General features: G+C 41.9%; 1 protein-coding gene across 1 annotated transcript in view; it reads left to right on the top strand.

The window, feature by feature from the left end:
* pcdh7a (protocadherin 7a) overlaps positions 1 to 25,045 on the top strand; it is a 38,379-nt gene extending 13,334 nt beyond the window's left edge. Inside the window, exons 4-5 of the mRNA XM_041037275.1 lie at positions 21,273 to 21,474; positions 23,650 to 25,045. Of these exons, the coding sequence (XP_040893209.1) occupies positions 21,273 to 21,474; positions 23,650 to 24,188 (741 nt within the window). The 3' untranslated portion in view covers positions 24,189 to 25,045. The remainder of the gene's footprint in view (positions 1 to 21,272; positions 21,475 to 23,649) is intronic.
* The last annotated feature ends 1,883 nt before the right edge of the window (positions 25,046 to 26,928 follow it).

Below are 26,928 nucleotides of genomic sequence, written 5' to 3'. Positions count from 1 at the left end.
GCATCTTCCAATGCTCCACGCTGACCTCCGAGAATGAATCGACTCAGCGTTTTCACTAGTGTGACTTCTTCTTTTACTGTCGTGAGCACTTTCTCTCTCTCTGGACCCAGCGAGTGTCTGGGGGCGGGTGCGGTGCCACAAAGGCTGAATCGAACCAGAAACGCACCCACTTCCACACACACACACGCACACACACACACACACACACAGTCTAATCAATGCCCTGTTAACAAGGCCAAGACTGCAGTAGAAACAGGTGAGTTGACGGCGCAGTTTTTTGCGCATTGCACAGTTCTGCAATGCTTGTTGAAGGTCAGTGCTGGACTCTCACGACGCAGGGCACCACAGTGTTTTGATACAGCAAGGACAGGGTATGGAGATGAGTTTGTGGTGAATAGGACTCATCCATCCGGTCTTGTTCATCTAATTGGACTGTATGGACAGGCGCGGGTGGAGAGATTAGGTCTACTGGATTATAAAATTGAAAAGCAGCTTTTCATTTCAACGAAATCCCTGCAGGATTAAATATGATGAGCGTCTGTCATAGACTCACACTCACCCCTCCACGTGCTCAGGCACGCCACATGAAGGCATCCACACATACGCCTCCTGTGATACCATGCGGCATGTATTAGGGTCATAGAGGTGAGGGCACTGTCAAACAGGAACTCACACTCACTCTCACACACACACACACACACACACACACACACACACAGTCCCGCCCCCCTCTCTCTCTTTATCTCTGTTACACACACACACAAGCTGTAACCAACCTGTGACCTCTGTCATGATGATACCACAATGCACTGATGTATTTATTAAAGCCACAGTGAGTTCATGCCGTGCAGCCAGCCATATGCTCATGTGGTGAGGAGGTGGGGAGGTGAGGAGGTGGGGTAAGCGAGAGGTGAGAAGGACGAGGTAACCAAAGTGGGGATCACCCAACGACGCAGACTGAAAACTGATCTACTGACCCGGAGACAAAGAGCGAGGGGAGGGGAGAGGGAGGAGGTGAGAGTCAGCGGGCATCAGAGAGGCAACATGAGCCCGACAGAAAGAAACAAGGGAGAGAAAGAGAGGTATGGATGATGAGAGGAGATGAAGAAAGCTTCAAACGTTACAGGAAAATGGAGACAGATGTGTGTTTGTGTTGGATGCTCGGCTGTGGAGGTGGAACACATGCTTACCCTGTAAACATTGATTTTATGCTTGACCAGGATCGTATGGAAACCTTACAAGTGTGCTGTGCTTAAAGGTCCTTTCACACTTGCTTTGCAGTTCCATCGGCCCAGAACAAAGAAAAACACTGAAATCTAGTGCCTTTTAGATTTTGCCCGTTTTGTGTTACAAACAAACAAACAACGTACTGTATTACAAACAAACTGCTCTGACTGACTTTAAAAAAAAACTTCTGTCTTTATTCATCTCCTCTGGTGGTGACAGAGGGTCGCCGGTCTTATCAGTTAAGACCGCGACTAGACCTCATCTGTTGTACTGTAAAACATGAATAATTAAGGTTTACCAAGTTTTTAATTACAAATGTGGGCATTTGTGTCACTATGGTTACCAAATAATCTTTGATAACAACATAGAAGATAGATTATGTAAGATTTGCTATGATTAGAAGACACACAAATCCTGTAAATGTATTCAGTTAGGCTTTTTAATTAATACTACTGTCACATAAATTCAGTCGCAGAGTCTAGTGAATGAACTGCACTTTATCTTTGGCTTAAGTTTGAATAACAGAATTCATACCAGTCTAAAAAAAATAACAAACCGAACAGGCAAACAGACCAAACAAAAAAGGTCTTAACTCAATGTCCACTTTACAGCTTTTATCTAGCAACTTCCCATTGTATTTCCCAGTCTTCTTTTGTCCTCATGTGACCTAGGACTAACACTAAAGATGAGTTCTTAAAAGTGATGTTTTGGTCGTTCTTACCTATGCCTAAACATAACCATGAACAGTGTAATAATGTTATAGCCACTACAAGTGGAAATTTTACTGTCATGGAAAAAATGGAAAAAATCCTGTCCTTGTACATGAATCAATACATTAAATGTGATATTTTACAAACTGTCACTACACTGGGATACAAACCAAAACACATTACTCTGAAAGAAAAAGAAAGGTAAATTTGTGTCCATGCACACAACACAAATCAATACACTACATTTAGTGGCTATGTCGCTGCACTGAGACTGGGGTTCCAATTTTTCCGTGTGTGAGCTCAGGACAGCGGGACAGAGACAGAAAAGACAAAGCGAGGAGAGAATCAGAGGGAGCGAGATTGCGGGAGGCAGAGGGAGAGAAATTGTCTCTTTCCTCACACATCAAGGTCACCCAGAGCTGGAATGTGATTGGAAGTCTTCTGTCTGTCTTGGCTGTTTACCACACAAGATATTACAGACAGTCTGTTCAGCTGATAATGTTACTGTGTTAACAACTCCTCCCTTCAGCTTTTGTTTCAAGCTCTCTGTGAAATGGCAGGAATGTGGGAATGTCATCCCCACACATACACGCACAGACAAGCCGAGGCAGGGACACGCACATGCAGCCGCCACTGTCAGACGTGTGATTTTAACACACACAGACTTGCCCACTGAAACACGCTCTTGTGTGTACATAATAGCACATAATTACACACCCTCCCAGATCCTTATGCATATACACGTTTCACCGCGAGCAGACGAACTCTGATATGAATATGATGACACACGAGCGGAGAGGAAAGTTTTCCGGCTCTTACATCAGGTTTTGTCTTCCGCTCCCTCTGGATCGAATCACATGCACAAGTCCAGACACACACTGTCTCCTAGAATCACACACATCCGTAGAGGCTTACAAACACACTCTCTCTTAACTCCCTGACATACTCGCACAGCCACACACACATACACACAATCGAACGCACACAAAGACCTACATAGCAAGCCCCTCGCTGAGATGCTTCCTTTTATTTGCTTCTTGAAGACTCTGCTCTGCATTGTACAGCTCTGCATTCGGCTCATCTGCCTTCCAGCATTACCTTAATGGCTGTCTGTGGGTTGAGCAATTTTACCCAATATTGCTAAACAAAAGAGCTCTCTCTCACACTAGACACGGATTCTAGACAGCTTAGTAGCCCTGTGACTGGTTTTATCCTCCTACACAGAAGAATCTTTGGTGCATTAAGTGGTATTGAGTTGGGCTGAATTAAATTGACTTGAATGGATTTTGAATTGAACTGGAGTGAGCCCAACTCAGCTCAATTGAATAATTCTAACTGTATGGAATCGAGTAGGACTGAGTCAAACTCAAACTGAATCAAATTAAAGTGAAGCGAACTGAAGTGAGGTGATTTAAATTTGTTTCCCTTGCCAGTGGATGTTGCAGCTGTCAGCTCAGCGGGCACCGTGTGAGCGATTTTTATTATATTAGGTGGACTGACGTGATATTATTAGCTTTATTTTGTTAAAGATGTTCTGAAAATAGAGATTTGAACCTGTCAGCTTTGTTTTGTAAGCTGGTATATTGAAGTTTGTAGCCGTAAAGTTTATGCTGCTGCCTTCATTTTTGAAGTCTGAACATTTATGTTTCTATCCTTAAACTGTCTTGTGAGTTTGTGCATTAAACACCATCGCTTCAAGCTTCGCTTTACAGGCTGTGCGGCAAGAAGTTATGCAAAGGGTTCTCTATGCTTGAAGCAAACTAGGTCGTACTGTTTGTCGTCCAACCACTTCTAAAAAGCCAAATTATTTATACCTGGCTGCATCACACTGTGTCCCCGATCCCTCTTCAAGAACTCTTTATGAATCTACGTACTGAATCGTAAAAATGGGTTTAAGTGCGCACACTTTCAGACAGTCTCTCTTCAAAAGCATTTGTGATGTTTTGCACTGAGTTGTGCACACAAAAAGTGACAGACGTAGCAGAGTGAGGAATGAAAGAATAGAGCTTGACAGAGAGAAGTTCAAACCCCATCTTACTTTATCACCTCCGCCCACCTGGCCAATCAATGTGCAAAGTGGGTGTTTTTGTCGTACTGTCTGTTTTGAAAGTTACAGAAACTGTCAAATCCAACATTAGAAAATGGGTCTCAGATGGTGTTAGACCGAAAATCACTTTGGTTTAAGCATACTGAGGCTGTAATCCCGGCCATTACAGGTTTTTATACAGATTTATGTGTCGCATGTTGAAGTGTTCTTAAATAATCAGGTCTTTTACCTGGTTCTATGACATCATTAGTCAGACATCTGTCTGGGATCTCATAGTAACAACAGCTGTCTCACTGTCACGTGACTGGCAGGCCTAAACAGCCAATTGCACTGATTGTTCAGCAGCTCAAAGCAAGCTGTTAAATGTCCTCCCCTCTGTCTTTATGGACCCTCTGTTTTCTTGAAGCCATGAAACAGAATTCACAATTCTCCAAAAGAGTATGGAGGCAGAAACCAAATTTTCAGAAGAACTAACCCCAAAAGCTAAACTTTCAGAGTTTACAGGTACAAACTTAAATATACAAACTTGTAAAACTAGGATGACAAGAAGAAACATTGATTTCCAGACACACCATTATGAATGATTGAATATTCCATAGACTAGTCGCCTGCACTGTCTGCCTCTGAACACAGTCCCTCTGTAACTCATCCAGTAAAAAACACGTCTCTTTCCAACCCTCCATCCCCAATAGCTGTCTGCCTCCCCCACCACACACACATACACACACACCCACATCCTCCTCCGTCTGTCTTCCCTCTGATTGATCTCTCTGTTCTCCCTAAGTGGTTTCATCTCTTTTCATCACTCTCCATCTGGATCCATCTTTTCAAAACGTGTTTTTAAATGGTTCAAAAAAAATTTTTTTAATAACACTTAATAGTTTCTTTAAATTTTACAAATGGCTCTTAACAACCCTCAAAATTTTCCCCTCCCCCTCTTTTTCTGCTTTTAGACTGTAGTTAAAGTCAGCTTTAATCTTTGCTTTTCATTTTTCTGATTGGATAAAATTAAGCATGCTACCAAGGAACAAGCCTAAGGTGTGAATAACTGCACTATGCAATATGGTTTATGCATTTTTGCCACTGGCGAATCAGAGCACATTTCTCGCCGGATATCAGCTTATTAGATCTTGCGTAAGTGCAAAAGACTGGCCCTGGTAGCACTGTAGTCCAAAGCCAATGTTTTTGCCCCGGGCTATGTGTAGCCATCTGTTTTAGAATTGTTGATGGAAGATAGATAAATCGCAAGATCAAGATGGAGATAGAAGTGAAGGGGGGAGAGTCAGAGGAAGAGACAGAAAATGAGTGGAGGAGGAGGAGGAAAGATATTCCTGGTCAGTACCCATGGCTGAGAAAGAACTGGATGGTGGTGGTAGTGGTTGGGGGAGGATTGGGGTTAGGAGACTCAGGTAGGGAGATGAAGAGAAATTAAGCGAGTGGGAGAAAAGGCGTGCTTCAATGAATATTGCCTAGGGGCGGAAAGCTGAAGGAGAGAGTGTAGAGAAGGAGGAGATGGAATGAAAAAGATAGAAATGAGGTATATGGGTCTAGGGTTAGAAGAAGACAGGAGAGGAGGGGAGGGGAGGGAGCTTCACTCTGCGAGCAAAGTCAGCTCAGACTCTTCGGGCTATTTTGGGTTGAGTTTGTGTGTGTGTGTGTGTGTGTGTGTGTGTGTGTGTGAGAGAGAGAGAGAGAGAGAGAGAGAGAGAATGAGAGCTTTCTACCTGCCCTATCGAAGAAGTTACATAAATCTGAGTGGGCAGGCCTCTGCCTACAGCGATGCTCCATATTATACCACTGACCCAAGCCTCTCTCAATGTATGTGTGAGCATGTATGTGTGAGTGTATATATGTGTGTGTGTGTGTTTTGATCCTCGTTCAGCCTTGCCTGTTCATGTCAGAAATAGACCAGATAAGAGACGCCCACCTATACACGCACACAGACTCACACACAGACACACAAACACACAGACAGGTAGCTGAACTACAAGATCTAACCGGTCAAGCTGCTGGAGAGAAATCCCCCCGGTGCCTTCAAACAGAGGCGTTAAAATAGTTTGACCTGTTTGACACACACACGTACTCATACAGACTACATAATCAGGCTCTCACACTACTTTTAGCTCTCTACCATAGACATTACAAATGAACAGTCACAACTACCACCATCATTCCTTAATGTGAAAGCAACATTGTTTTGTTTTACCCATGTACACAAAGACTCTTCCAAATCAAACTTTTCTGATGAGTTAAGCTTCCCTTAACTTCAATCAATGCTCCTATCAATCAATTATCTTATCAATGCTGCTAATATACAGCGCCGTAATTGCGCAGCATTACCGTAAAGCTGGCTCTTAATGGGTCAACACTACACAGGTACAAGTGAGGCATGCATTATTTAAAAGGCTCTGTTCTCCTGTTTCACAAATACAGAGCTAATATGAAGATAGCAGCTAACAGCACTTGAGGAAAAGGGGAAATGAAACCAACAAAGCCAAAACGACACACTTTTATTGAGCATTACTCAGATTCACAGATGCACACACAAAGTTAAACACAAGAATACACACATAAAAAAAATTGCAACCAAAGTAATGCAAATCTGTCTTCCAATTAGGGCCCCAAACAGGTTTCTATGGGGATGAAATGGCAACCTCTAATTGGCTGGATAAAAGAATACTCACATCTGAGCTGACAACCTGAGATGGCTCGGAAAATACACACATCCCTGTGTGCATTCATACTTACGCACACACAAACACACGCACAGGTGTACGCAGTGTAAGTGGGGATCACAGACAATTTATGCATGGTTGGGGGAGTCACACACAGTATCACCGGTAAGATGAGAAGCAAGGATAGAGTGTGTTGACACAGATATGGTGTATTGTCGGGCGCAGGCACACGCACATACACTCATTGACCGGTCAGTCTCTTTTAAAAGCATGAATAAAGCTTTGGTCGCGGTGTCGTGTTTACATGAAAGCTTTCACGGCTGTTAAAAAGAGCAGGCTTTGATTAGAATTTGATGTGCGAGAGTGTTTCTTAATGCCGGCCTTTGCTGACGACAGCCCTTTTAAATCCAGCAGAGCCGTTGTAGGGAGCCTTCCGTCAAAAATATGTTGAATCGACGATTTCACCTCAACATGCTCCCCGTGGTTTTTCTCTCCCCTCCCCCCCTTTTTTTCTGAATTTCCTAAAAGGCAGAAGTCAAGTGTGCTCTCCATGCTTGGCCACATTTTAAGTGGATCTCAACCACAAAGCAGCAGCAGCGGCAGCAGTGCGGTTCCAAGGGTGATCAAACGCTGAATCTAAAATTATTGACTAAACTACTAATTGAATATCAAAGAAGCCAGTGTTATTTTCATGTGCGTGTTGAGTCGCTGCTGCAGGAAAATGGCTCTGCGTGACTTTTACAAAGCTGTGTTACTCTCACATGGCATGATCATTATGAATGGTTTAATAATTCATTCCCTACTCCCATATGGGGCTTTATGTAGAATGTGAGTCTGAGATGTAGATTGTTAGGAAACCAATTTACACACAGCGCGTCCTGACTTAGACATTAGCTAGCACACTTGCATCTACAAAGTGCTTTATTCAAAGTTTGAGCTTTTCAGCACACACAGTTAAATCATGCAAATATCATATACATTAGAGGTCTTGTTGCTGTCCTATCAAAACAATTTATCTTGGTGATATTTCAGTTTTTAGATGAGTTGGAGGATTAATGAGTTGAAAAATGCTCCTTTTCTCTATTTATAAGCTTTAAAGAGTCGTCGGATTATCTTTGTTTGATTGTCTTAATGAAAAATCAACACTTTGGAGATGCATATTTTCACAGCAGAGCAGCACTGTGCAAGAGAAACAATTTAGAGTTGAAAATATGTTTCTATTGATCGATTATTAGATCAGCAAAAACTCGATCAGTAGCAATTTTGATAATCAGTTAACTGTTTAAGTCATTTTTTAAAGCAAAAGGCAAAATATTGACAGACTTGAATTTCAAAAAAGGGGATACTTCCATAGATTTCTATGACAACAAACTGAATATCTTTGGGTTTGGTACTGCTGTTTGGATAACACAAGTAATTAGTCATCATCAACTCATTAATCTTTTAATTGAGAAAGTAATCAGCAGATAATTCAATAATGAAAGGAATCAGTAGTTGTCCTAAAATAGTTTTTGACCCTGAAGACCAAAAACAAAGGAAAATAAATAAAAGTAAGTAACTAAGGTTATATTTGTGTATGCTAAACATTCCTTAATCCTTATATTGGCATACATGTGTAAAGTAAGAGAGTATACATATACACATTATCGGCAATCAGTGCAATATATACCTGTGGTTTTAAAATGCAACAAACATTATGTTTTCAGCTGCAGCTTAACTATTTTACTGCAGTAGCTGTGGAATAATTTGCATTTTTAAACATTTTTTAATGCCAGGAGTCGCATAATAATCAGGCTGACTCCTCAGCAAAGGCTCAGTTCTCTGAAACTCTGTTGGATATGGCTTCACTGAAGTCATCTTTTAGCTCTAATGCTGAACCGTAATTTTCAAAGGTGGCTGCAAAAATGGAGCCGATGTATGTATATTCTTGAAGTGTGGTGTGAGGTTATCGATGGGAACGGGCTGGATTCTCCCCTGCTTTCTCATTAACTCTCCTCCTTCCTTTTCCTATCGCTCAATGGCCCGACTCTGCACTTGGTCTCTGGTGTATCGAACAGCACACGCACACACATACACATGCACACTCACATGCAAGAAGTCTGTTTGCATACCAAAAGCATACTTCATAGCTCAAAGAAAATGAAAGCCATATTAATTATACAGTCTGCTTTTGCACACACACACACAAACCCAGAAAAAGAGAGAGTGAGAGAGAGAGTGAGGGAGCAGTTGTTTTATGTTTTTCCTCTGCGTCAAAAGAGACAGAGTGTGAGAATGATTGAGTCTCTCTACGTCAGGGAGAGAGGGAGTGAGAAATAGCGCAGAGGGAGAGAAAGAGTGCACTGTCTTCCTACTTTAATGTGTGTGCGTGCCTGCATATATATATGTGTGTGCGTGCGTGCGTGTCGTCTACCAAGTATAACGCCCCCTCTGTGTCCCCGAGCCACTCTCTGTCACTCACACACACTGAGACTATTGTCAAGACATTGGGCGAGGCGCCCCAAGACATTTCTGTGGCACTGTGTCTGTCACGGGGGTGATAGGGCTGAGATGGGGTTCACTCTTACACACACACACACACACACACACACACACACACACACACACACACACTCAGAAATATCCAATACTCATACACAGATATACTGTATAATCATTTCGGGGTCAGATTTATATGTAGGTGGGAGAGTCGATGCTGTCTTCTCCTGGAGTGCAGACCATGTATGTGCGAGTTTGTACATTTTCAGCGTACATGTCTAACTAATATGTGGGCTTGTGAATGTGTGCCGAGGTCTACGCGGTGCACGTTTGTTTGTATCTGACAGCACATTAGGCAAAGCTATCTTTAACCTTGTAGAATGACTGACACTGATTGTAAACTGACAGGATGGATTTCAGTTTGCCGTGGCGCTCCGCAGTGTCAGCCTGTGTCAGCTCAGCCCGTCCGCCTGTTTTACAAAAGACAGGAGTGCTACAAAGGAGACAGAGTATATGCGTGAGAGAGGGAGAGAGCGAGAGAGAGGGATGGAGAGGACGGAGACAACAAGAAAATGAGAGATATAAAGAGCAGGCTGAGTCAGATAAGACAAATAAAATAGTTCAGAAAGTGGAATAGAAAGAGCAATTTCAATGGAGAAAAAAGAATGAGATACAGAGAGAGGAGAAAGTGTACAGGATGTTGAGAAAGAAAATATGGGGGGGGGCGGGGTGGTGCAGGTGTAGGTGGTGGTGGAGGAGGTGGGGGGATAGAGACCTTGCTCTTGTATCTGGATGTCTCTGAGGTCCTTTATTGACTCTGTCTATTGTTCACAGCAGCACTCCTAATCACTCTCAACAGGGAGGTTGTGTTTATGTGTGTGCGTGTGTGTGTGTGTGTGTGTGCCTGTCTGCCAGCCTTGTGTGTAAGACTACGTATCTTTAGCCTCATCCTCACTTTTACTCTTTCATACACAAGCCCCCACAGTGAAGCCATTGTTCACTCTCCTCTGGTCAGCCTTAATGGACAATAGCAGTGGGTGGGAAGAGCCTGTTCCTAACACGCATACTATTAGTCTAATGGTCCACACTCACATATACACACACAATGGGCAGTAAATGCCATCTAAATAGCAGGCATACATATGTATGGTCTCTCTTACTCACGAGCGCACACAGAAGACCAGTTGTACACCACCATCCTGTTTGCATCTGTCTTAACAATGAGTGCTGTCATGGATATTATAAGAGATGACTGTTTTAGGGACTAGCAGTGGAAAGCGATGAACACCAGTGGCACACACACACACACACATAAACACACCAACAAAGGAGCTAATCTGAATCATGGGCATTTGTCCGGTAAGCCACGCTTTACATCTCACTCTATGAGCTTTTGATTCTGTTTTGTTTCTCCCCCCTATAGACAGCGACGGCTGCACAAAAGGATAAACATTTCAAAGGCCCGACGCTTTGAATAGAGTGAGTGATTTTCAGTGTGTATCTGCAGGGTGGAGGACCCAGATGGAGACAGGGAGAAGGGAGAAAGCTCAATGCCAGAGTGGACAGCTTGATGGTAACTAGGGATGGGCATTTCAAGCAAAAATACTATTTGAAGCCTCATCCCCTCATCCCCACCACACAAAGACACACGGAAAGAGAGAGAGAGAGAGAGACCCATTCATGCTTTTCACACCTCTCAGCAAAATTGGCAAAATTAACAAGGCTGCATAGTTGTGGTGGACTTATGATATGCTAGCTTTACCTGGCAGAGTTTGCACTGCACCACATTTTCATTTAGTTTTTTTTTTGGAAGGAGTTCCACACAGAACTTTTTGACTGCTGTAGGAGTTTTTGGCTTTGCATGTTCCTACTGTCTGTACAGTAGCATCTGATCTCACAGCGCCACACATATTTTTTTTTCTGGTGCCTGGTTCTTCTTCTTCTTCTGCAGTCGCATAAATGTATTTGAATTTTTATGATTTTATAATGATTCATATATTTGAAAATGGCAACATAGCAGTGGTGGGCAGATGCAGCGGACCTACGTGAAGTTAATCAGCCTCTCTTTCTGTCTCTCCCTACACAAATTAAACAAGCACAGCGTACCTACAAAAAAAACCACACACACACACTTACAGTAACTAGTTGGGGTTATGATAATGAGAACCCGGCTGCAGGGGTTGGCTTAAATTGCTCCCAGTAAGAGAAAGTGATTTATGGCCAGAGAGCTTCAGCTAATTACATACATGCTTTGTACGATGCAACTGTTTATCAGGACAGGCGTGCTGGTAGGCAGCGTGGGCAGTAGTTCCAGCGGTGGCCACAGGGGGGCCAGCAGCAGACTGCAGCAGTGTGAAGAGGAAGAAGAGAGAGGGAGAGAGGGACCGCATAGTGCCGATCAGATGACCTCGCTGCTGCAGTTAATGTTCTCTGGCACTCAGACACAAGGCTAAGGCTCTCCCTCATATCGCAGGGCTGCTGTAGTACAAGCTATTGTGGTGGTAGGGGTGGTGTTGTTGGAGATGTGTGAGTGTGTGTGTGTGTGTTTGCATGAGTGTGTACGCAGGAAGGGAAAGATGAGGGGAGTGGAGAAGGAGAAGGTGTTTGTGTGAGGGGAAAGAGGGAGCATGGCACAGAGGAGGTATATGTTACTAAAACAGTGCTCAGTTTCTGTAATCCTTTCTTTCTTTCTTTCTTTCTTACTTTCTTTCTTTCTTTCTTTCCTTCTTTTTCTTTCTTTCTACCATTTTCCTTTATCCCTCTTTGTCTTCTTCTCCCTCTTTTCTTTGTCCCGCTGTCATACCCTCCTCCTCCTCCTCCTCTCACTCTCCCCACTCCCCACTCTATTTTACCCCCCTTTTCTACTGCTGCACTTGCCCCCCTTTCCCTCTACCTCATGCCCCTTTTCCCTCCCTCTGCTCTCTCTCCCTGTCTCTCCCTCACTCCCTCTCTTCTTTCTCTCTGCAGTGCAGCACAGTGATTATCATTCCTCTCACAGAGTCAGGCCTGATAGTCAGATACTGCTGAGCACCCTTCTACATCACCTGCTTCTAGAGGGAGCAATGGAGAGAGAGAGACTGAGACAGAGGAAGGAGAGAAGGGAAGGGGAGGAAAGGGGTGTGACTGGTGAACTGCAGAATAAAAAGGATGAAAGAGGAAAGAGTAGAGGAAAGAGGAGAAAGGGGAAATCAGAGAAGGGAGAGTGAAGGAAGGGTGAGAGGGAGCAGAGAAATATGGGAGGGAAAAAAATAAGGGAAAAGCAGAAGCATGGAGATGAGAGGATTGCTTTTACTGCAGAGGTGGTCCCACTGCAACATACATGCTGCCTAATGTGGGAGTCTGTGTACAGTGCACACCTGCAAGTGTGAGTGTAAGTAAGCAGGTGGATCTACGGTATCCGCATGGAAGCTGTGTGTGTGTGTGTGTGTGTGTGTGTGTGTGTGTGTGTGTGTGTGTGTGTGTGTGTGTGTGTGTGTGTGTGTGTGTGTGTGTGTGTGTGTGTGTGTGTGATGTGGTAACAAGGCACCTTGGCTCATCAACATGTGCGAGTCAGACAACTGAAGAAATGCCGCTCATATTGCTTCATCCCTCCCTGAGCTGAGTTTCAACCTGCTCCAAACCATTTTCTGCATTCTGCAAATACCACAACAGTCTGTCGTCTCTCCCCTCTAACCAGCATTCTTTGTCTCTTCATTTCTACTTCAGACAGTCTGTGGTCATGCAGAGCCTTTTGGTCTGTCCCTTTCTTGTTTTTCCCTGCCTCACATGCTGATTAACTGCCTTTTGGTGCTTTCTTTGTCCGTTTTTTTTTTTTTTTTTGCTAATTCACTCATTTATCAGTTGTTTTATTCATCCACAGTTGCTGCCTCTCTCCCACTTTCTTACCCGACACTTGTCTTTACCTGTCTGCTTGACCTAATGGCTAAACTGTGTGCGCAGGGCGTCGGTTCTTTTCAGCATAGCCTCAGGAAACTGCATTCCAGCACTGCACACGTCACCCCATTACAGCACAGGGTCTTGAATACAACTTTAGATCAGTTCTATATTTAAATAACCAGTGTAAATATATCATCGTCAAATAAATTCTTAACACATCTGTCCTGTTCACACAGCCCCTGTGAGATGCTTTCTGTCAGCATATTTTCACTGTTTCTCCTCCTCGCTGCCTTTGATGCATAACTTAACAGTCAACAGTGAAAGGTTTAAAAAGACTTTCTAGCAAGTGTTTGAACCATTTTTGAGCAAATGCAGTCTAAGAACAGAGAAATTTGACCAGCTAACTCAACCATTTAGTAAAAGTTAGTTTAGTTTCATTCATTGGTCTCATTGGTATGGTGATAAAACACAGAAAAGTGATAGGAAAAAAGTGTTAAAGGACAAAAACAAAATACAGATGAACTTCACTGTTTGTGTAGATGAGATAAAACACCCGAGATATTCTTGTGAATTTTCACCACCAAATTTCACACTGAAAGTGCTTGTAAAAAATTCTCCCTTAAAATAATCAAACAAGGCATCTGAAGTTTAGATGATGAGAAACTACATTGCAACACAATTAAAATGGCAGAAAATAATCTTAAAGAATGACAAGGAAAAGCATACATTAAATCAAAGGCAAGAAACAAAACGTGACGTCAGAGGAGCCGCACGGACCTTTCACTTTGAATGTATGAATTAGACAATAGTGTGAATCGATCCATGTAGTTAGCGTCTCCACACAAAGCATCTTTACATGGCAGTTTAATCATGAAAAACGACAGCCTTCCTGCTGTAAACCTGCTCAATAATGTGAACACAAAAACAGTCAATGCAAACTCATCATTTTTCAATAACGTTTGAATTGTAATAAACTCACAGTTATTGAGTTCGCTTACTCATTCCAGCACTCACTCACCTCTCAAAGTATGAGCACATCCATTTGCCGGCTGCATTAGCACAACATGATTTCTAAACGCAGGCAAAACAAGAGAGCAGAAGTAAAGGTCATTTTGACTGATCAGCATTCCAGATATGAGGTCTGGACCATACCCATGTGGTGTCAACAGAAGCATATTAGTTTTCACTGTGTGTTATGATAGCATAGTGCGCTATCACCTTACGTATTCTGTAGTTATAGCTGTAATAAATGGAAGACTGACATTTTATCAGCACATTTTATTTTTAGGTAGTAAATAAGCTATCATATTATAAGTAACAGGATGAGGTGACAGAATTTGAATATATAAATAGTAATATTAGACTGTCATATTGATGTTGTATTAAGTATCAGATATCTGCTTTTCTAATGCGATAGAGATGTTTTCCTGAGCACTAGATCAAAATATTCTCTGAATATTCCCTTACTCAGTTCAGTGTTTTTTGTAAACTATTCTGTTCCATTAAACTGTTTTATTAACTGTTTATTTCCCTGAAAGCACATATTATGTTTAAATGGCGGAGTTATTCTCACCATTCAAGAAGCTATTCTGCCCAGCAGAGCTGCTAAGCCACTTAAATAATTCCATAAATCTAGCCTTTAATTGAGACTTTCAGAATCCCATGAGGGTCACACAATCCTATTTCTGGCATGAAAATAATCACATTTAAAAAAATATTGACGCTTGGCATCAAATATCGCGTGCCCACATGCAGAAATCACCAGTCAAGGACAACTGGCAGGGAAATTAATACGCAAAGCTACACCCCTCAGTCAACGTTAGGAAAATTTCAGGTGTCTGGAGGGGGAGATTGCAAATAGGTTGTCGGGTGTCTGATTGATTGGCCTTTAGCTCATAAAGCTGTTCAACGTCTGCCTGTTTCCACACAAAAACCTTATAAGACTATTTGCTTTTTTTCTTTTTTAGCACAATAACAAATGCAAGCATTCAAGTAACATGGAGGAAAGTTGGAGTGGGATGCTGGGAATGAAAGATGAAAATAGAATCTATCACTTGTGATGCTGGCTATCATCGTGCTATCAGACTAGCTAAAGGCATCATAACCGATGAACATTTGTGAAATATTAGAAAATATCATCCCTAATTCTCAGTCATTAAAATAAATTCCCTCTGCCACAGTCTGTTACATTTTTAATAAACAAAAGCAAGCAGGCAAGAAAAAACGCATCTTTTTATGTAATTAAAATCTAAGAGCTGTTCAGCCCAAATGTAATTATTGAACAGCCGCTATCAATTAATTTGCCTACATCCACTCTATAAAATATCAGTTTAAGAACAAAAAGCTATCATACACTGTCGGTGGGTATTGATCTTCAATAATTTTGGTATCAGTCTTCAATAACCCATATTAGTCAAACTCCAATTATATTTTGGTGCGGAAAATGAATTATTGCGAGTTTATTTGTTCTGTCTGTAGTGTGCTGATTCACTACAGTAATGTGTTGTGTTATATCTGAAGTAGGATATGCGGTAGCTCTATGCATGCATTTATGGATAATATATGACATGTTCACTCTCCTTGCACGCAACGTGACTTAGACTTCAGTGAATGGATGAACAAATGTGTGGCCTCAGTGGGAATCTGACCTCCAATCTGAGAGTTGTTGTAAGCAAAATACTTGTTAGAAAGAGGAACTAAACATTATAATGTATATATAACAAGCTAATCAAAGTTAGCCATTACATGGTGGCTCTCTCCCCGTACCCCCTGTACCTAGATCATGTCAAACATAAATGAGAATGAGCAGAGAGCCAAAGGGGGAATGTGGCTCCAGTCCTACAACCATATTTGTAGTTTTGGTTTATGCATAAGCCACATCCTGTCAATTCATTATGCAGACCGGAGTGTAGCAGGGCATAGACAAACACAAACACACATTCACATCCAAAAGTACTCACACAGGCACAAAGTCAGATCTGCAGATGTTGCACATACACACCCGCAAACAACACCACACATGTGTTGAATATGCAGACACATGTAACGAGAAGAGAGGGAGACTGTTAATTAACTAGAGCTCGTTAATTCTCTTTGAACCGACAGCGAGGAGGTTTACACACTAATTACCTTGATGACTAAGCCAACCTGTGCACATGCATACACACACATACGCATCCTCACACTACAAACACATGCGCGCGCGCACACACACACACACGTGTTCTCAAAGGCTGACATAACACATCTTGCAGGCTTTGAAAGTCTCACACTCATACACAGCCATAAAACACAAACATAAAGGTGTGAAGTCTCACTCATAAGTGTAAGCATATGCACACACAAGTGCGCTGCAACACAAGCTTGCCCTGAAATGAAAGCTATATTAGGAACATTTTTTTCTACAGCTTCTTCAGAGCTGCAAGATTTAGATGGTTAAGTTTATTCTGAGTTCAGACCCATCATACCTCTGTTTGATTCACACTGATCTGCCAGAAATAACTTCCCAATAGCTTCTATACTCTATCAGGATACTCATACGCTTGTACAACACAGATGCATTACACTCACACAATAGATACACAAACATGCTCATTCTCACGCGCACCGTGTCGTGCACATGAGTGCAGCTCCCATGTCAGTATTGAACTGTAATGGCCCGTGTCAGCTTAAGAAGAAGGTTTTTTATGTCCTCCGTCAAACTCAATTAATATTCCATCAGGCATGAATTCATAGGCCACACTGGACCTCAGCCAATCCATCCGTACGTGAGTGGATGTTCATGTATGAATGTGTGTCGACATTCAGTAGAAATATTTAGTAAAAAGCCTTTATTGGAATAGCACAGCCAAATAACAGAAAATATGCAGATTCACACACATTTACGGACACACACAAACACGCTGTGTGCTTTGTGAGTCAGGTTTTGAAAATATCAAGGAATATGGAGAAAGGTAGAAGTTGGTAACGCAGAAAGGAAATACAGAGAGATAAATATGAGGTCTGGGCAAAGAAGAAAGATGTAAAAAGCTTAAGACCGCACTGACAGAAAAATGTTAGACTGATTAGGGAGTAGCAGAAGAATAAATGAAGGAGTTTAAAGCCAAATTTGGAAAGAAGTGAGGCAACAATGATAAGAAGCGAGAGGGACGGGGGCAGACTGTGTAGAGTGTACAATTAGTAGAATTTAATGACTAAAAGATGCCAAAATATGGGATTTGGCAAAAGAACAGAAGAGTGGTTTGTCAATGAGTGAAAGATTTTGAGATAGAGAAGACGGAGGATGAGAGAGAAAGAGGGAAAAGGGGTTAGGGAATGTGGAGAAGTTATGGGTCAATAAAGCCTGCTGTGGGGAAGAGGAGTGGGACTCATAACGAGGTCAAGGACACATCATCGATCGCCACATCATAAAGCTGACTGGCAAAGAGAAGGAGAGATGGAGGAGAGGGGGGTGGTGGTGGGATCGAGAGGGAGGTACAGAGAGAAGAGGGAGAGTTACAGCTGTGAAAAGCAGAGTTGACGGCAGGACCGGCCAAAGGAAGAAAGGATAGAGGAGAGCAATAGAAAATAAAATTATCAGGGTGAAGGAATAAAAGGGGGCAGCTCTGACCAGAAAGAGGGTTAGAGGGAAATTGAATTAGATGGAATCATGGCTGAACAGATGAATTTTGTTATAGAACACACACAGAGAGCAACCAGCACCAGGCCTCCAATAGTAGTAACTCACTCCTCGTCTGTCAATCAAGTCCCGCCCTGTGGTGCAGGCTGGATTTCTACATTCACAAAGTAATCCTTGCTCCAGTTTGTGCCTCTCATGTATTACCATTACATCTGAGTCACAGACCTAAGCATCTGATGGATGGAAATAGATTATTGGATGGACCTCCATTAAATGTTCTACAGACATCCATGGTCCCCAAAGGATGAAGCCTACTGACTTTTCTGATCCCCTGGCTTTTCAGAGAAATATCTTGACAGCTATTGGATGGATGGATGGAAGGATAAATTCCCATGACATTTGGTGCATACATAGATGCATACAATTTACCCCCACAGGGTAAATTGTAATAATTTTAATGATCCCCTGAATTTTATATCTGTCTATCAACATGCTGGTGTTAGCATTTAGCAATGCTAGCATGGCTGCGGACTCGTGTTTGACATCGTTAGCTACTGTTCTGAAGGTATTTCCAGAATCCTCATAGACTCTTCTAACCATCTGGATGAAAAAATATTCCATCTGTGCTCATCAGACAGAATATATCTCCCAGGCTATGACTGTTTTTCCTAATTCAGGCTGCTAGAAGTAACACTACTGTTGTAAAATTCAAGCAAAATATCTGTTATTTTATATTAAAGCATAAAATATTGGAGAGTGATGATACATTAAACAATTTTAACTGATTTTACATTTTTTTTGATCAGATTTACAAATTGAGGATCATTTCTGGCTACGATCTTTGTATTTGGTAAAAGCAGGACAACTATGGACAGGGGTTAAAAATCTTTTCTACTGTGCTCAAGACAGAATTTATTTTTTCTTATATATAGTTAGAAAAATCTTCAGAACATTGTGAGTGTGGTTAAACAACTTTCCCGGTTTTTCAAAGATTGCAGCGTATTTATATTTCATAAAATCTGATGTGGAGCTCTGTGATTTGAACGTAATGGCAATAAATGAAAGGCCCAAACCGAAGCTAACAATAATCTCAACTCCTCAGTAATCTCATTTTCTTCCTGTTTTATATTGTTTCACTGAACAGAAGATTGGAAAGAAAATGAGTGTAGAAAATGGGTTCTCTTGTCTTGTGATAAAAAAAATATATATATATATCATTAATATCATGAAGTACTTCTGTGATCATGAAAACACATTCTGCCATGATGTTGAGTTGTTATGATTCTATGATCCTATGAAAACAGTTTTGACAGGTTTTTAAATCAAGAAATAGAGGAATTGTTTGTGGTGCTAACATCACTGATGCTTATAATGAGATCACACAATTAAATTTTTGTTTTCATAGCAGGAAAACAAAAATCATCCTTACCCTTGCACTCTGTGGTTTTCTGTACTCAGCCTCTTATACTCCTCCACCCACTTTTCCATCTCTGTGCCATTTGCCCCTAGTCTGAACGAGTGGAAAAGAGGTTGGACTGCTTCATATAAGCTAATGCTCTAAAAATACATTGCTCTCTCTGTGGAGAGTTAAGATGAAACCACTGAGATTCCAAGAACTGCTGCTTTTCCATTAGACTCTAATATCTCTTCCTCTTTCTCTGTCTTGCTTGTGCTCGCCATCGCTGCTGCCTGAGTTACTTTCTCTCATCCCTCTTTCATCTAAATGTTGTAAAGAAAAGGCAGAAGAAACAAATGCTCCGTTAATTTCCCCCTTCTGCTTAATTAATTTTGCTCTGTTCCTCTCTCCACTTGTCTCGTTCATTAGGTGAAATGTTCAAATGTTCCTTTTTCTTTGGGTGGTTGGAAGAAAAATAAAGAATTGGTGCAGTTTTGGCTTTTATCCCAGCCGTCCATCAGTTTCCCTCCAGATTATCCAGAGGCGACGTTCCGAGCTGAAGTTTTTCCGCCCTAATCTGCCTCTTCCCTCTGTTCCATCACTTCCTCTCTATACGCTGTGTGTTTCAAAGCAGATCCAAATTGAAAGGGTTGTAATTTTGCGAGCAGATAAATGAGTATGAGAGGAGATAGGAGGGGTGTTGTATAGAAATGGGCTTCCTGGTGCAGAGTGATCCCTCCAGGCTAGACGGAGTCATTTAACTCTCTCTGATATTCTCTCAGCATGGACTTATTACAGTCTTTTTTTTTTCTTTCCAAAGTGGAAACTGGTCCGCTAACTAGACTGGGGTGATTTGTGTGTTGAAATCACAGCAGGTGCGATGCTTAGTTTGACTGAATGACATGATTCGTTACTGAATCACCACCACTTTCACCGCAGCACTGGGGGAGTTGTCACTAGTGGTTGAAGGCCCATTGGTTTGTGCTGACAGTTACAGATGCAGCCTACCTTGGAAACTGTTATGTTGCTTTCCAAGCTTTCACGAGTAGAAGACATATTTCTTTTTGTTCAGATCCCAATTAACTTCCACATGGTGGAAGTTAAACAGGAGTGCCAATTAGTAGTCTTCCTTGGGCCATTGTAAAATGATAAAAAAAAATAAAAAGTAACAGCAATTTCAAATCACACAGTGTCAACAGAACAAGAGAAGGCAGAACAAACCAAACATCAGAAAGAGTCTATGATAAAAAATTGTATTAGTTAACAAATCTAAAAATCAACTAAAGTCATGAGGATGTTGATATTCATGATGATTCATTATTATTCATTCTCCAGTTTCCATCGTCCTGGCCCAATTTGTGGCACTCGTCCAAAGCCCCATTTGATCCCTCTGTAGATGTAAATCTCAAAGTAGGTCACAAATATATTGTTATATTTTTTATAAAGGTTAAATAATTTCCTAAAAACAGCAGGGCACTGTAGTTTTAAGCAAGCGTAACTCAGACAAGAGTAAACTGTCTTTTAGTTGGGGACTGGTTTCAGCCATGGATTAATACACATTTTGTGATCTAATCAGTATTTATACACATAATCATCCTGTACGCACAGCAAGACGGTGTAGGTGAGATTGGCTTAAAATAAACTACATTTCTCATGTTATTTGTTATGAAGGAACATGTCATCCAATGCAAGGGTGTGGCTTCTTGATGCGTCTTTAATTGACAACAATGGAGATCTATCCCACTGAGGAAGAAGCTATATGATGATTTGGATGCACAGACAAGCTGGTTTTTATTTTTTCATGGGGTTTGTTAACAGTAAGAAAAATATAGAATATCACCAGACTTATCATTTAAAATCCTTCACTTGTTTTAATAGAGCACCAACTAAGTGTTTTTCAAAGAAGACTCTATATTGCCCAGCTGCTGCTACTACTGGGCGACATTCCAGATGAAAAATAAGTGTCTCTGGGCAGGTCAGAGATTTGTAAACATCAGCCATGTCCAGCTGCATTAATCTAAACTGGGATTAAAAGCCAACTGAAAACTTTGAAAGGCTGCCGTGATTGGTTGATGACTATTACCCTGCATTGTAGCCTCTAAGCCCATAATCAAGGCGAACACGATCAGATAATCTCAATATGTCTTTGCAGACCCCTGCCCACCAACCTAATCCCCAGATTTAGAATCTCAGATTAGGAATCCTGGATGATTAATCCCGTATTGTGTGTGTATGTTCCCTGCAGGGGACCCTTCGTCGGGTGACCTTCTCGGTAGTCAGCCAGCCTCAGGATGGCGGTTGCTATGATAGTGGCCTGGAGGACTCGGAGACGCCGAGCAGCAAGAGTTCATCAGGGCCACGACTGGGAGCCCTGCCGCTGCCCGAGGAAGGCTATGAGCGAACCACTCCGGAGGGCAGTGTGGGGGAGGAGGAGCATGTGGAGAATGGTCAGAGCATCTACACACACACACGCACACACACACACACACAAACAGTAAACTGCTAATAAAATTTATTGAACTCATTTAGAATTGGGGTCAAGAGGCCTCCGAAGTCATTTACTTACATATTTTATTCCTCAAGGCTATATGTGCTGTATTTTGTGAAAGGCTTAGGCATGATTTGATTGTACACACACTCTCAAATACACACACACACACCCACACACACACAGACCAACACTTTCACTGAAACCTTAACTTGCTGTCAAGGTCTCAGGAGTCTTTTCTCTCCTCACATGATCAGAATGTGTTTTACAGAATGAAGCAGCTGTCCTGTGTTTGTTTGCATGTGCTGCACATGTTTTTGTATGAAGGTCTGTGTGTTTTATGTGAAGAGCTTTTCAGAAAACCTAATGTGTTGTAGTATGTTGTTCCAGTGTCACTGCTGGTGGTAGGGTGCACAGGCAGGGAGGACCCAGGAGCAGACACACTGGCAGGCAGGCACGTAATTACACACAGGTTGCAGGAACAGGAGTCCACAGCATGAGCAGCAAGTGAAACACAGAGAAATTAGCAAACGATATGACATGTGACTGGGGGAAAAGGACTGGTCGAAATACCAAGAAGCAGTTGAGGGAAAAGAGGAACAGGTGTGTAGGTAGGCGGTGAAGTTCCAGTGACTGGAAATTCAAAACAGATGAGCAGGTGGATGTGGAAACAGGAAGAATGTCAGATGAAACCGGTCCGGTACACATTGGCAAAGGCAGGGACGAACAGGGGCTGAGAAAGAAATCATCCTGTCTCAGAAATCCATGGTCTTGCTGTCAGTCAGCGGCCCAAATCTTCCTTTTAACCAAAGAAATTGTGTTTTTAGCTTTTTCTACTGGATCTCTCTCAAGGATAGAGACAGGCAAAAAAGGGTTTTTATTTTACCTTCTTTTTTTTCCTCGTTCCTCAGTATGTGATCAGGCCAGAGCTGGAACAACAGTGCCAATACACCAAGGTCACTATGACCTTGGTGACTGACTATACTTCTGGGGCTCTAAATGTGCTTGCAGGTAAATGCTGTATTTTCACTGAAGTGAAATCTTGAGGATTTTGTGGCGTTTAATACGTTTTTGTCACGGTCAGATGGAGAGAGGAATTGAGCAGAGAATTCTTTGTGTTGGTTGTAATTATGCTGTATGATTATGTGCTTGTTTGGTTTCACATGAATTTACCTCGGCTCTTGCTGCACGTAGCCACCAAAACTGGAATTAGTTTTCAGAGTACAAGAGAAATATTTAATTTCTTTTGTTTAATTCAAGTTAAAATAGAATTTAGAGAATCAAACAGTGAATGAATGGGATGTGAACTGAGTATTTTTCTTTACCACTATCTATAACATGAAACCTGCACAGTTACTTCATCTATCATCATTATAACTCCTGTCTCCATTTAACACGATGTCAGTATTGATTCAGAAATGACTGGTTTACATAGATAATAACCATAACCTTTGACACTTGACACTGTAGGACATCAGCATTCAATCTCTGGTGGCCTCACTAACCTTTTGAACCAACACTCATGGGATGTAATAGGGCCAATAATGTAACTTCCTCCTTTCCTTGCATGTGGAAAAAATTTGGATTTGTCATTCAAATTTCTGATAATTATTTTCTCTTTGGCCTCAATAGTTGTTTGGTTTGACCTCACCTTTCACCCTTCACGTAATGCTGAGCACAGCTAGGATATTTTAAAATCATTCTTTTGAAGTCAGCAATTTTCATTTTGCTTTAACAGCTTTTTTCATGCCTTTCTTGCTTCCTTCAAATTCTATCCCGTCCCTTATAACCTTTGTCCCCTGTTTTTTTTTTTTTTTTTAAACATTTGTCTTTCTCCTGTCTGCCTCAGCCAATGTTCAACTCATAACTCCTGTTGTATTTTATCAGTCTGCTTTCTCTTTCCATTTGAATTGGCATAGTACGTACCATAAAACTGCAGCATCAACAGTTCGGCTACTTGTGACACCTCTCTCTCTCTCTCTCTCTCTCTCTCTCTCTCTCTCTCTCTCTCTCTCTCTCTCTCTCTCTCTCTCTCTCTCTCTCTCTCCCCATATTTCCTGTCTGGTTCAGTACTAAATTCAGTTTTTTTCTTTTTTTTTTTTGACTCTTCGTTTTGTCTCTTTCTTGTATCCAGATGCCAGACAGCTGCCAGACGTAGCTTTGACAGGAAAGTGTACCAGGGAGTGTGATGAATTTGGCCACTCTGACACTTGTTGGATGCCTGTCCGCCCTTCACCTCGTCAGCGCCAGCGCCACGGCAGCGACCCCCCACGGCTCTCCACCTTCGCCCCAGGAGACGATAACAACAATCTCCGTGGTAACGACCATGAGAGTGACAGCGAGAGTGCTGGCAGCGCAGGGAGCTCAGAACCCGGGGTGGTCGTCAGCGGAGAAGGTCAGAGATTACCCTTAGTCAACGGGGATCCTCTTGGCACCCTGGGTAGTGGAGACCGCAACAGGAACATGGGCGATCACAACCGTAACCTTCTGAACCGCAAGATGACTTCGGCATCCTACGACACATTTAGTAGCGCAGGCTTCGGGAGACGCCAGCCAGAGGAGGAAGGAGGAGAAGGCCAGAACCCACCTGAGGTCATACCGCTGACGCGGACAGGAGCGGACTACAAGACCACGTCCTGTCTCACATTGTCACGCCGCGAGGTCTACCTGTGACAGTCTTGCAACAGAGCAATCACAACACATTTCCTTTTTCTGTAAAAGAGGGAAGGTTAAAACTTTACTGGAAAGTCATCAGTTCGGAGGGCCATTTAAACCTGTGAAGATGTGAAAATGTCATGGAAGATGTTTTCCAAAAGCTGTGTATCAAATTGGAACTATTGGATTCTGACTAATATTTATAGGAACTTAAACTTGAGCAAATGATGGATCCACTCTTTGGAGAGCTCCGACCAGAAGTACTTTCTAAAAAAAAGTGTTTTTAACTACCAGTGAAAATTGCCTACAGGCAAAGATCCTATTATGTCCTTGTGGAGGAGGACAACTTCATCTCCTCTTCTTTTTACCTGAATCCAATGCATGCCTGACCCTCTGCCACAGAGGGATCTGTGTGAAGAAGAGATTGAGACTGAGTAAATCCTGATGTTATAAATGCCTGATGTTATAAATGCCTCAGTGCACATAAAAACTTTCTCTGAGGCTACAGCAGACTAAATTTGGACTCAACTGATTAACCGTCTTCTGAGAAACCGCCGAGGTCTTAACCAGTCAAAATAGATGAAAAGAAGTAATGGGTCTTTGATTGAGTTATTTGGATCTAATTCAAACCAATCAAACTTTCTAATGCCTAATCAACTCTATCGTAACGCAAGACGGGAATATTAACCAATGAAACTGCTAACTCTGCGAGAATCTTAAGTCATAAGCGGAGAATCAACACTGTACAGTTACACAGTAGGAAAAAAAAAGTGCCGATCTCAAAAATCAGGTACTGTTCGTTAAAAATATTAATGATTCAGAACAAACTGCAACAATGTGACTTTTTTTTTTTTTACAGTAATCAAATGTAACCATTCAGAATACAAGGTTCTCATAGGGTGTCAGTAGTGCCACTGTTTCTCTGGCGTGTGTGAAAATATGTGTTTCTTATTTTGCCTTCACGCCCAGTCTGTATGTATATATTGTATGTGTGTATTTGATAAAACGGCAGCGTTCTCTCTCTGCTGCTGTGCAACGCTTTCAGAGTAGACTGAGGTGCTGAGTTCCCGACTCGGCTACAGTATCCTAACAGTGTTCATGTATCATAAATGTTCTTTCCCACACATGCACACACACATACACATGCACGCATACAGACCTTAGCATGTAAACACAATCTCAAACAGTGCATTAACAGAATGTGAACATGCATAGGGCCACAGTTTATGACAAGATTCAGTGGCAGTGTAACATAAAGTATATAATAACTTGCATTAGCTTTCATACAGAAAACATTAAGCACACACACACACATACAGCATATTAAAACATAAGTAGAGACACAAACCCATATTAAGATGTGTGCAATGCGCAAAATACATATGCACTATGTGCGTATGTGCTCTTAATCATAATTTTTTAACATATTGCCTCTCATTGAACTAGCTATAGCATTTTGCCTGCTCCCCTCCAGCCAGTATTTAAACATGAAATGTATTTAAATAATTACTCATCTCTCTGACTGATGTGTGGGGCTACATTAATGGGAATTTCAATGACATCTACTGTATGTAATGATAAACATGTGGGAATATGAAATATTCTGCATACTGTAAGTAGGACTCATAGAAAAACCAAATTTCTGTAAGAAAAAAAGGAATAGAAAAAAAGACTGCATGAAAGAAAGATAATGCTAACTTTTTTTCCCTCTTTTTTAAACCACACGCCTTTTTGGATACCACGCCTATTTGGATACATCTGTACTAAATGTGTGTGCTTATGGGGAAATAGAGATAATGATGGCAGCACGGGAGTTGGCTTCAGTGGATTAAACTGTTGCTTCTTTATCGTAGAGCAAGTTTGGGCTAACCTCGGGCCTTTCTCTCAGTTCCCACACCCCTGACGTTGGCACGGAGAGTGCCGCAGGCTGCAACAAAAAAGAACACAATGTAGTGGGAGCGCAGAGTTCTGCTGCGACCCTTTTCACCACACAGTGCCGACCTGAACACGCCCATACTGCTGTGCTGAACTGCGCAGATAACAAACTCCTTCACATTTGTCCTTCCCAGCAGCTACTGCTCGACTCCAGACACACTCTGCTGCACTGGGCTGAAGAGTGGGTGTGGATCGAGGCCAGCACATCTTAATTCCCATCATCAGTGTGTGGTTCAGTGGTGTGATAGGGATAATAGGGTTAGGTCGTCCCTGTGGTCTTAATGAGTTTCCTTTCTCCTCTCTTCTCCTCCCTTGATCTGCACTGATCTCATTAATGTCTGGATAGGCGAATGTAACACTGTTGGAAATTGCTAGTAAGTGTGTCTCTTCATTTTTTCTGCTTGTTTTGGATCAGATAAGTCAAAAGAGACCTAGTTGTTAAAGATGTGCTGAAGTTTAGTTCATAGATCCTTGTAGAGCTTAGAGTCAGAAATAAGATCAACACTCAGGTAAGATGCACAACAGTGTTCAAGCTGTTAACTAGCTGCTAGTGGTTTAGGGCCACACCCCAACCCACACACTGTTGGTGCTTGACTGTCCCCTCACTGAAAGCTAACCTAAAACGTGGAAACAGTAAAGTAGTAATTTTCACAACTCCTTTGATTTTTCAGTGGTAATCAGGCTGAGAAAAATGCGTGATTACAATTTGTATACCTGTATGTATCTTCAATTTTACAACTCTGTAGCTTGTTCTGGGCCACTGATGTACTTACTCCCTAAGCCTTCATTACCCCCGATTGCCCAACACGGCTGTTTACCGAGC

Source organism: Toxotes jaculatrix, chromosome 4, assembly GCF_017976425.1.
Source record: "Toxotes jaculatrix isolate fToxJac2 chromosome 4, fToxJac2.pri, whole genome shotgun sequence".
Taxonomy (NCBI): Eukaryota; Metazoa; Chordata; class Actinopteri; family Toxotidae; genus Toxotes; species Toxotes jaculatrix.
This window is presented reverse-complemented; position numbering and strand designations above follow the sequence as displayed.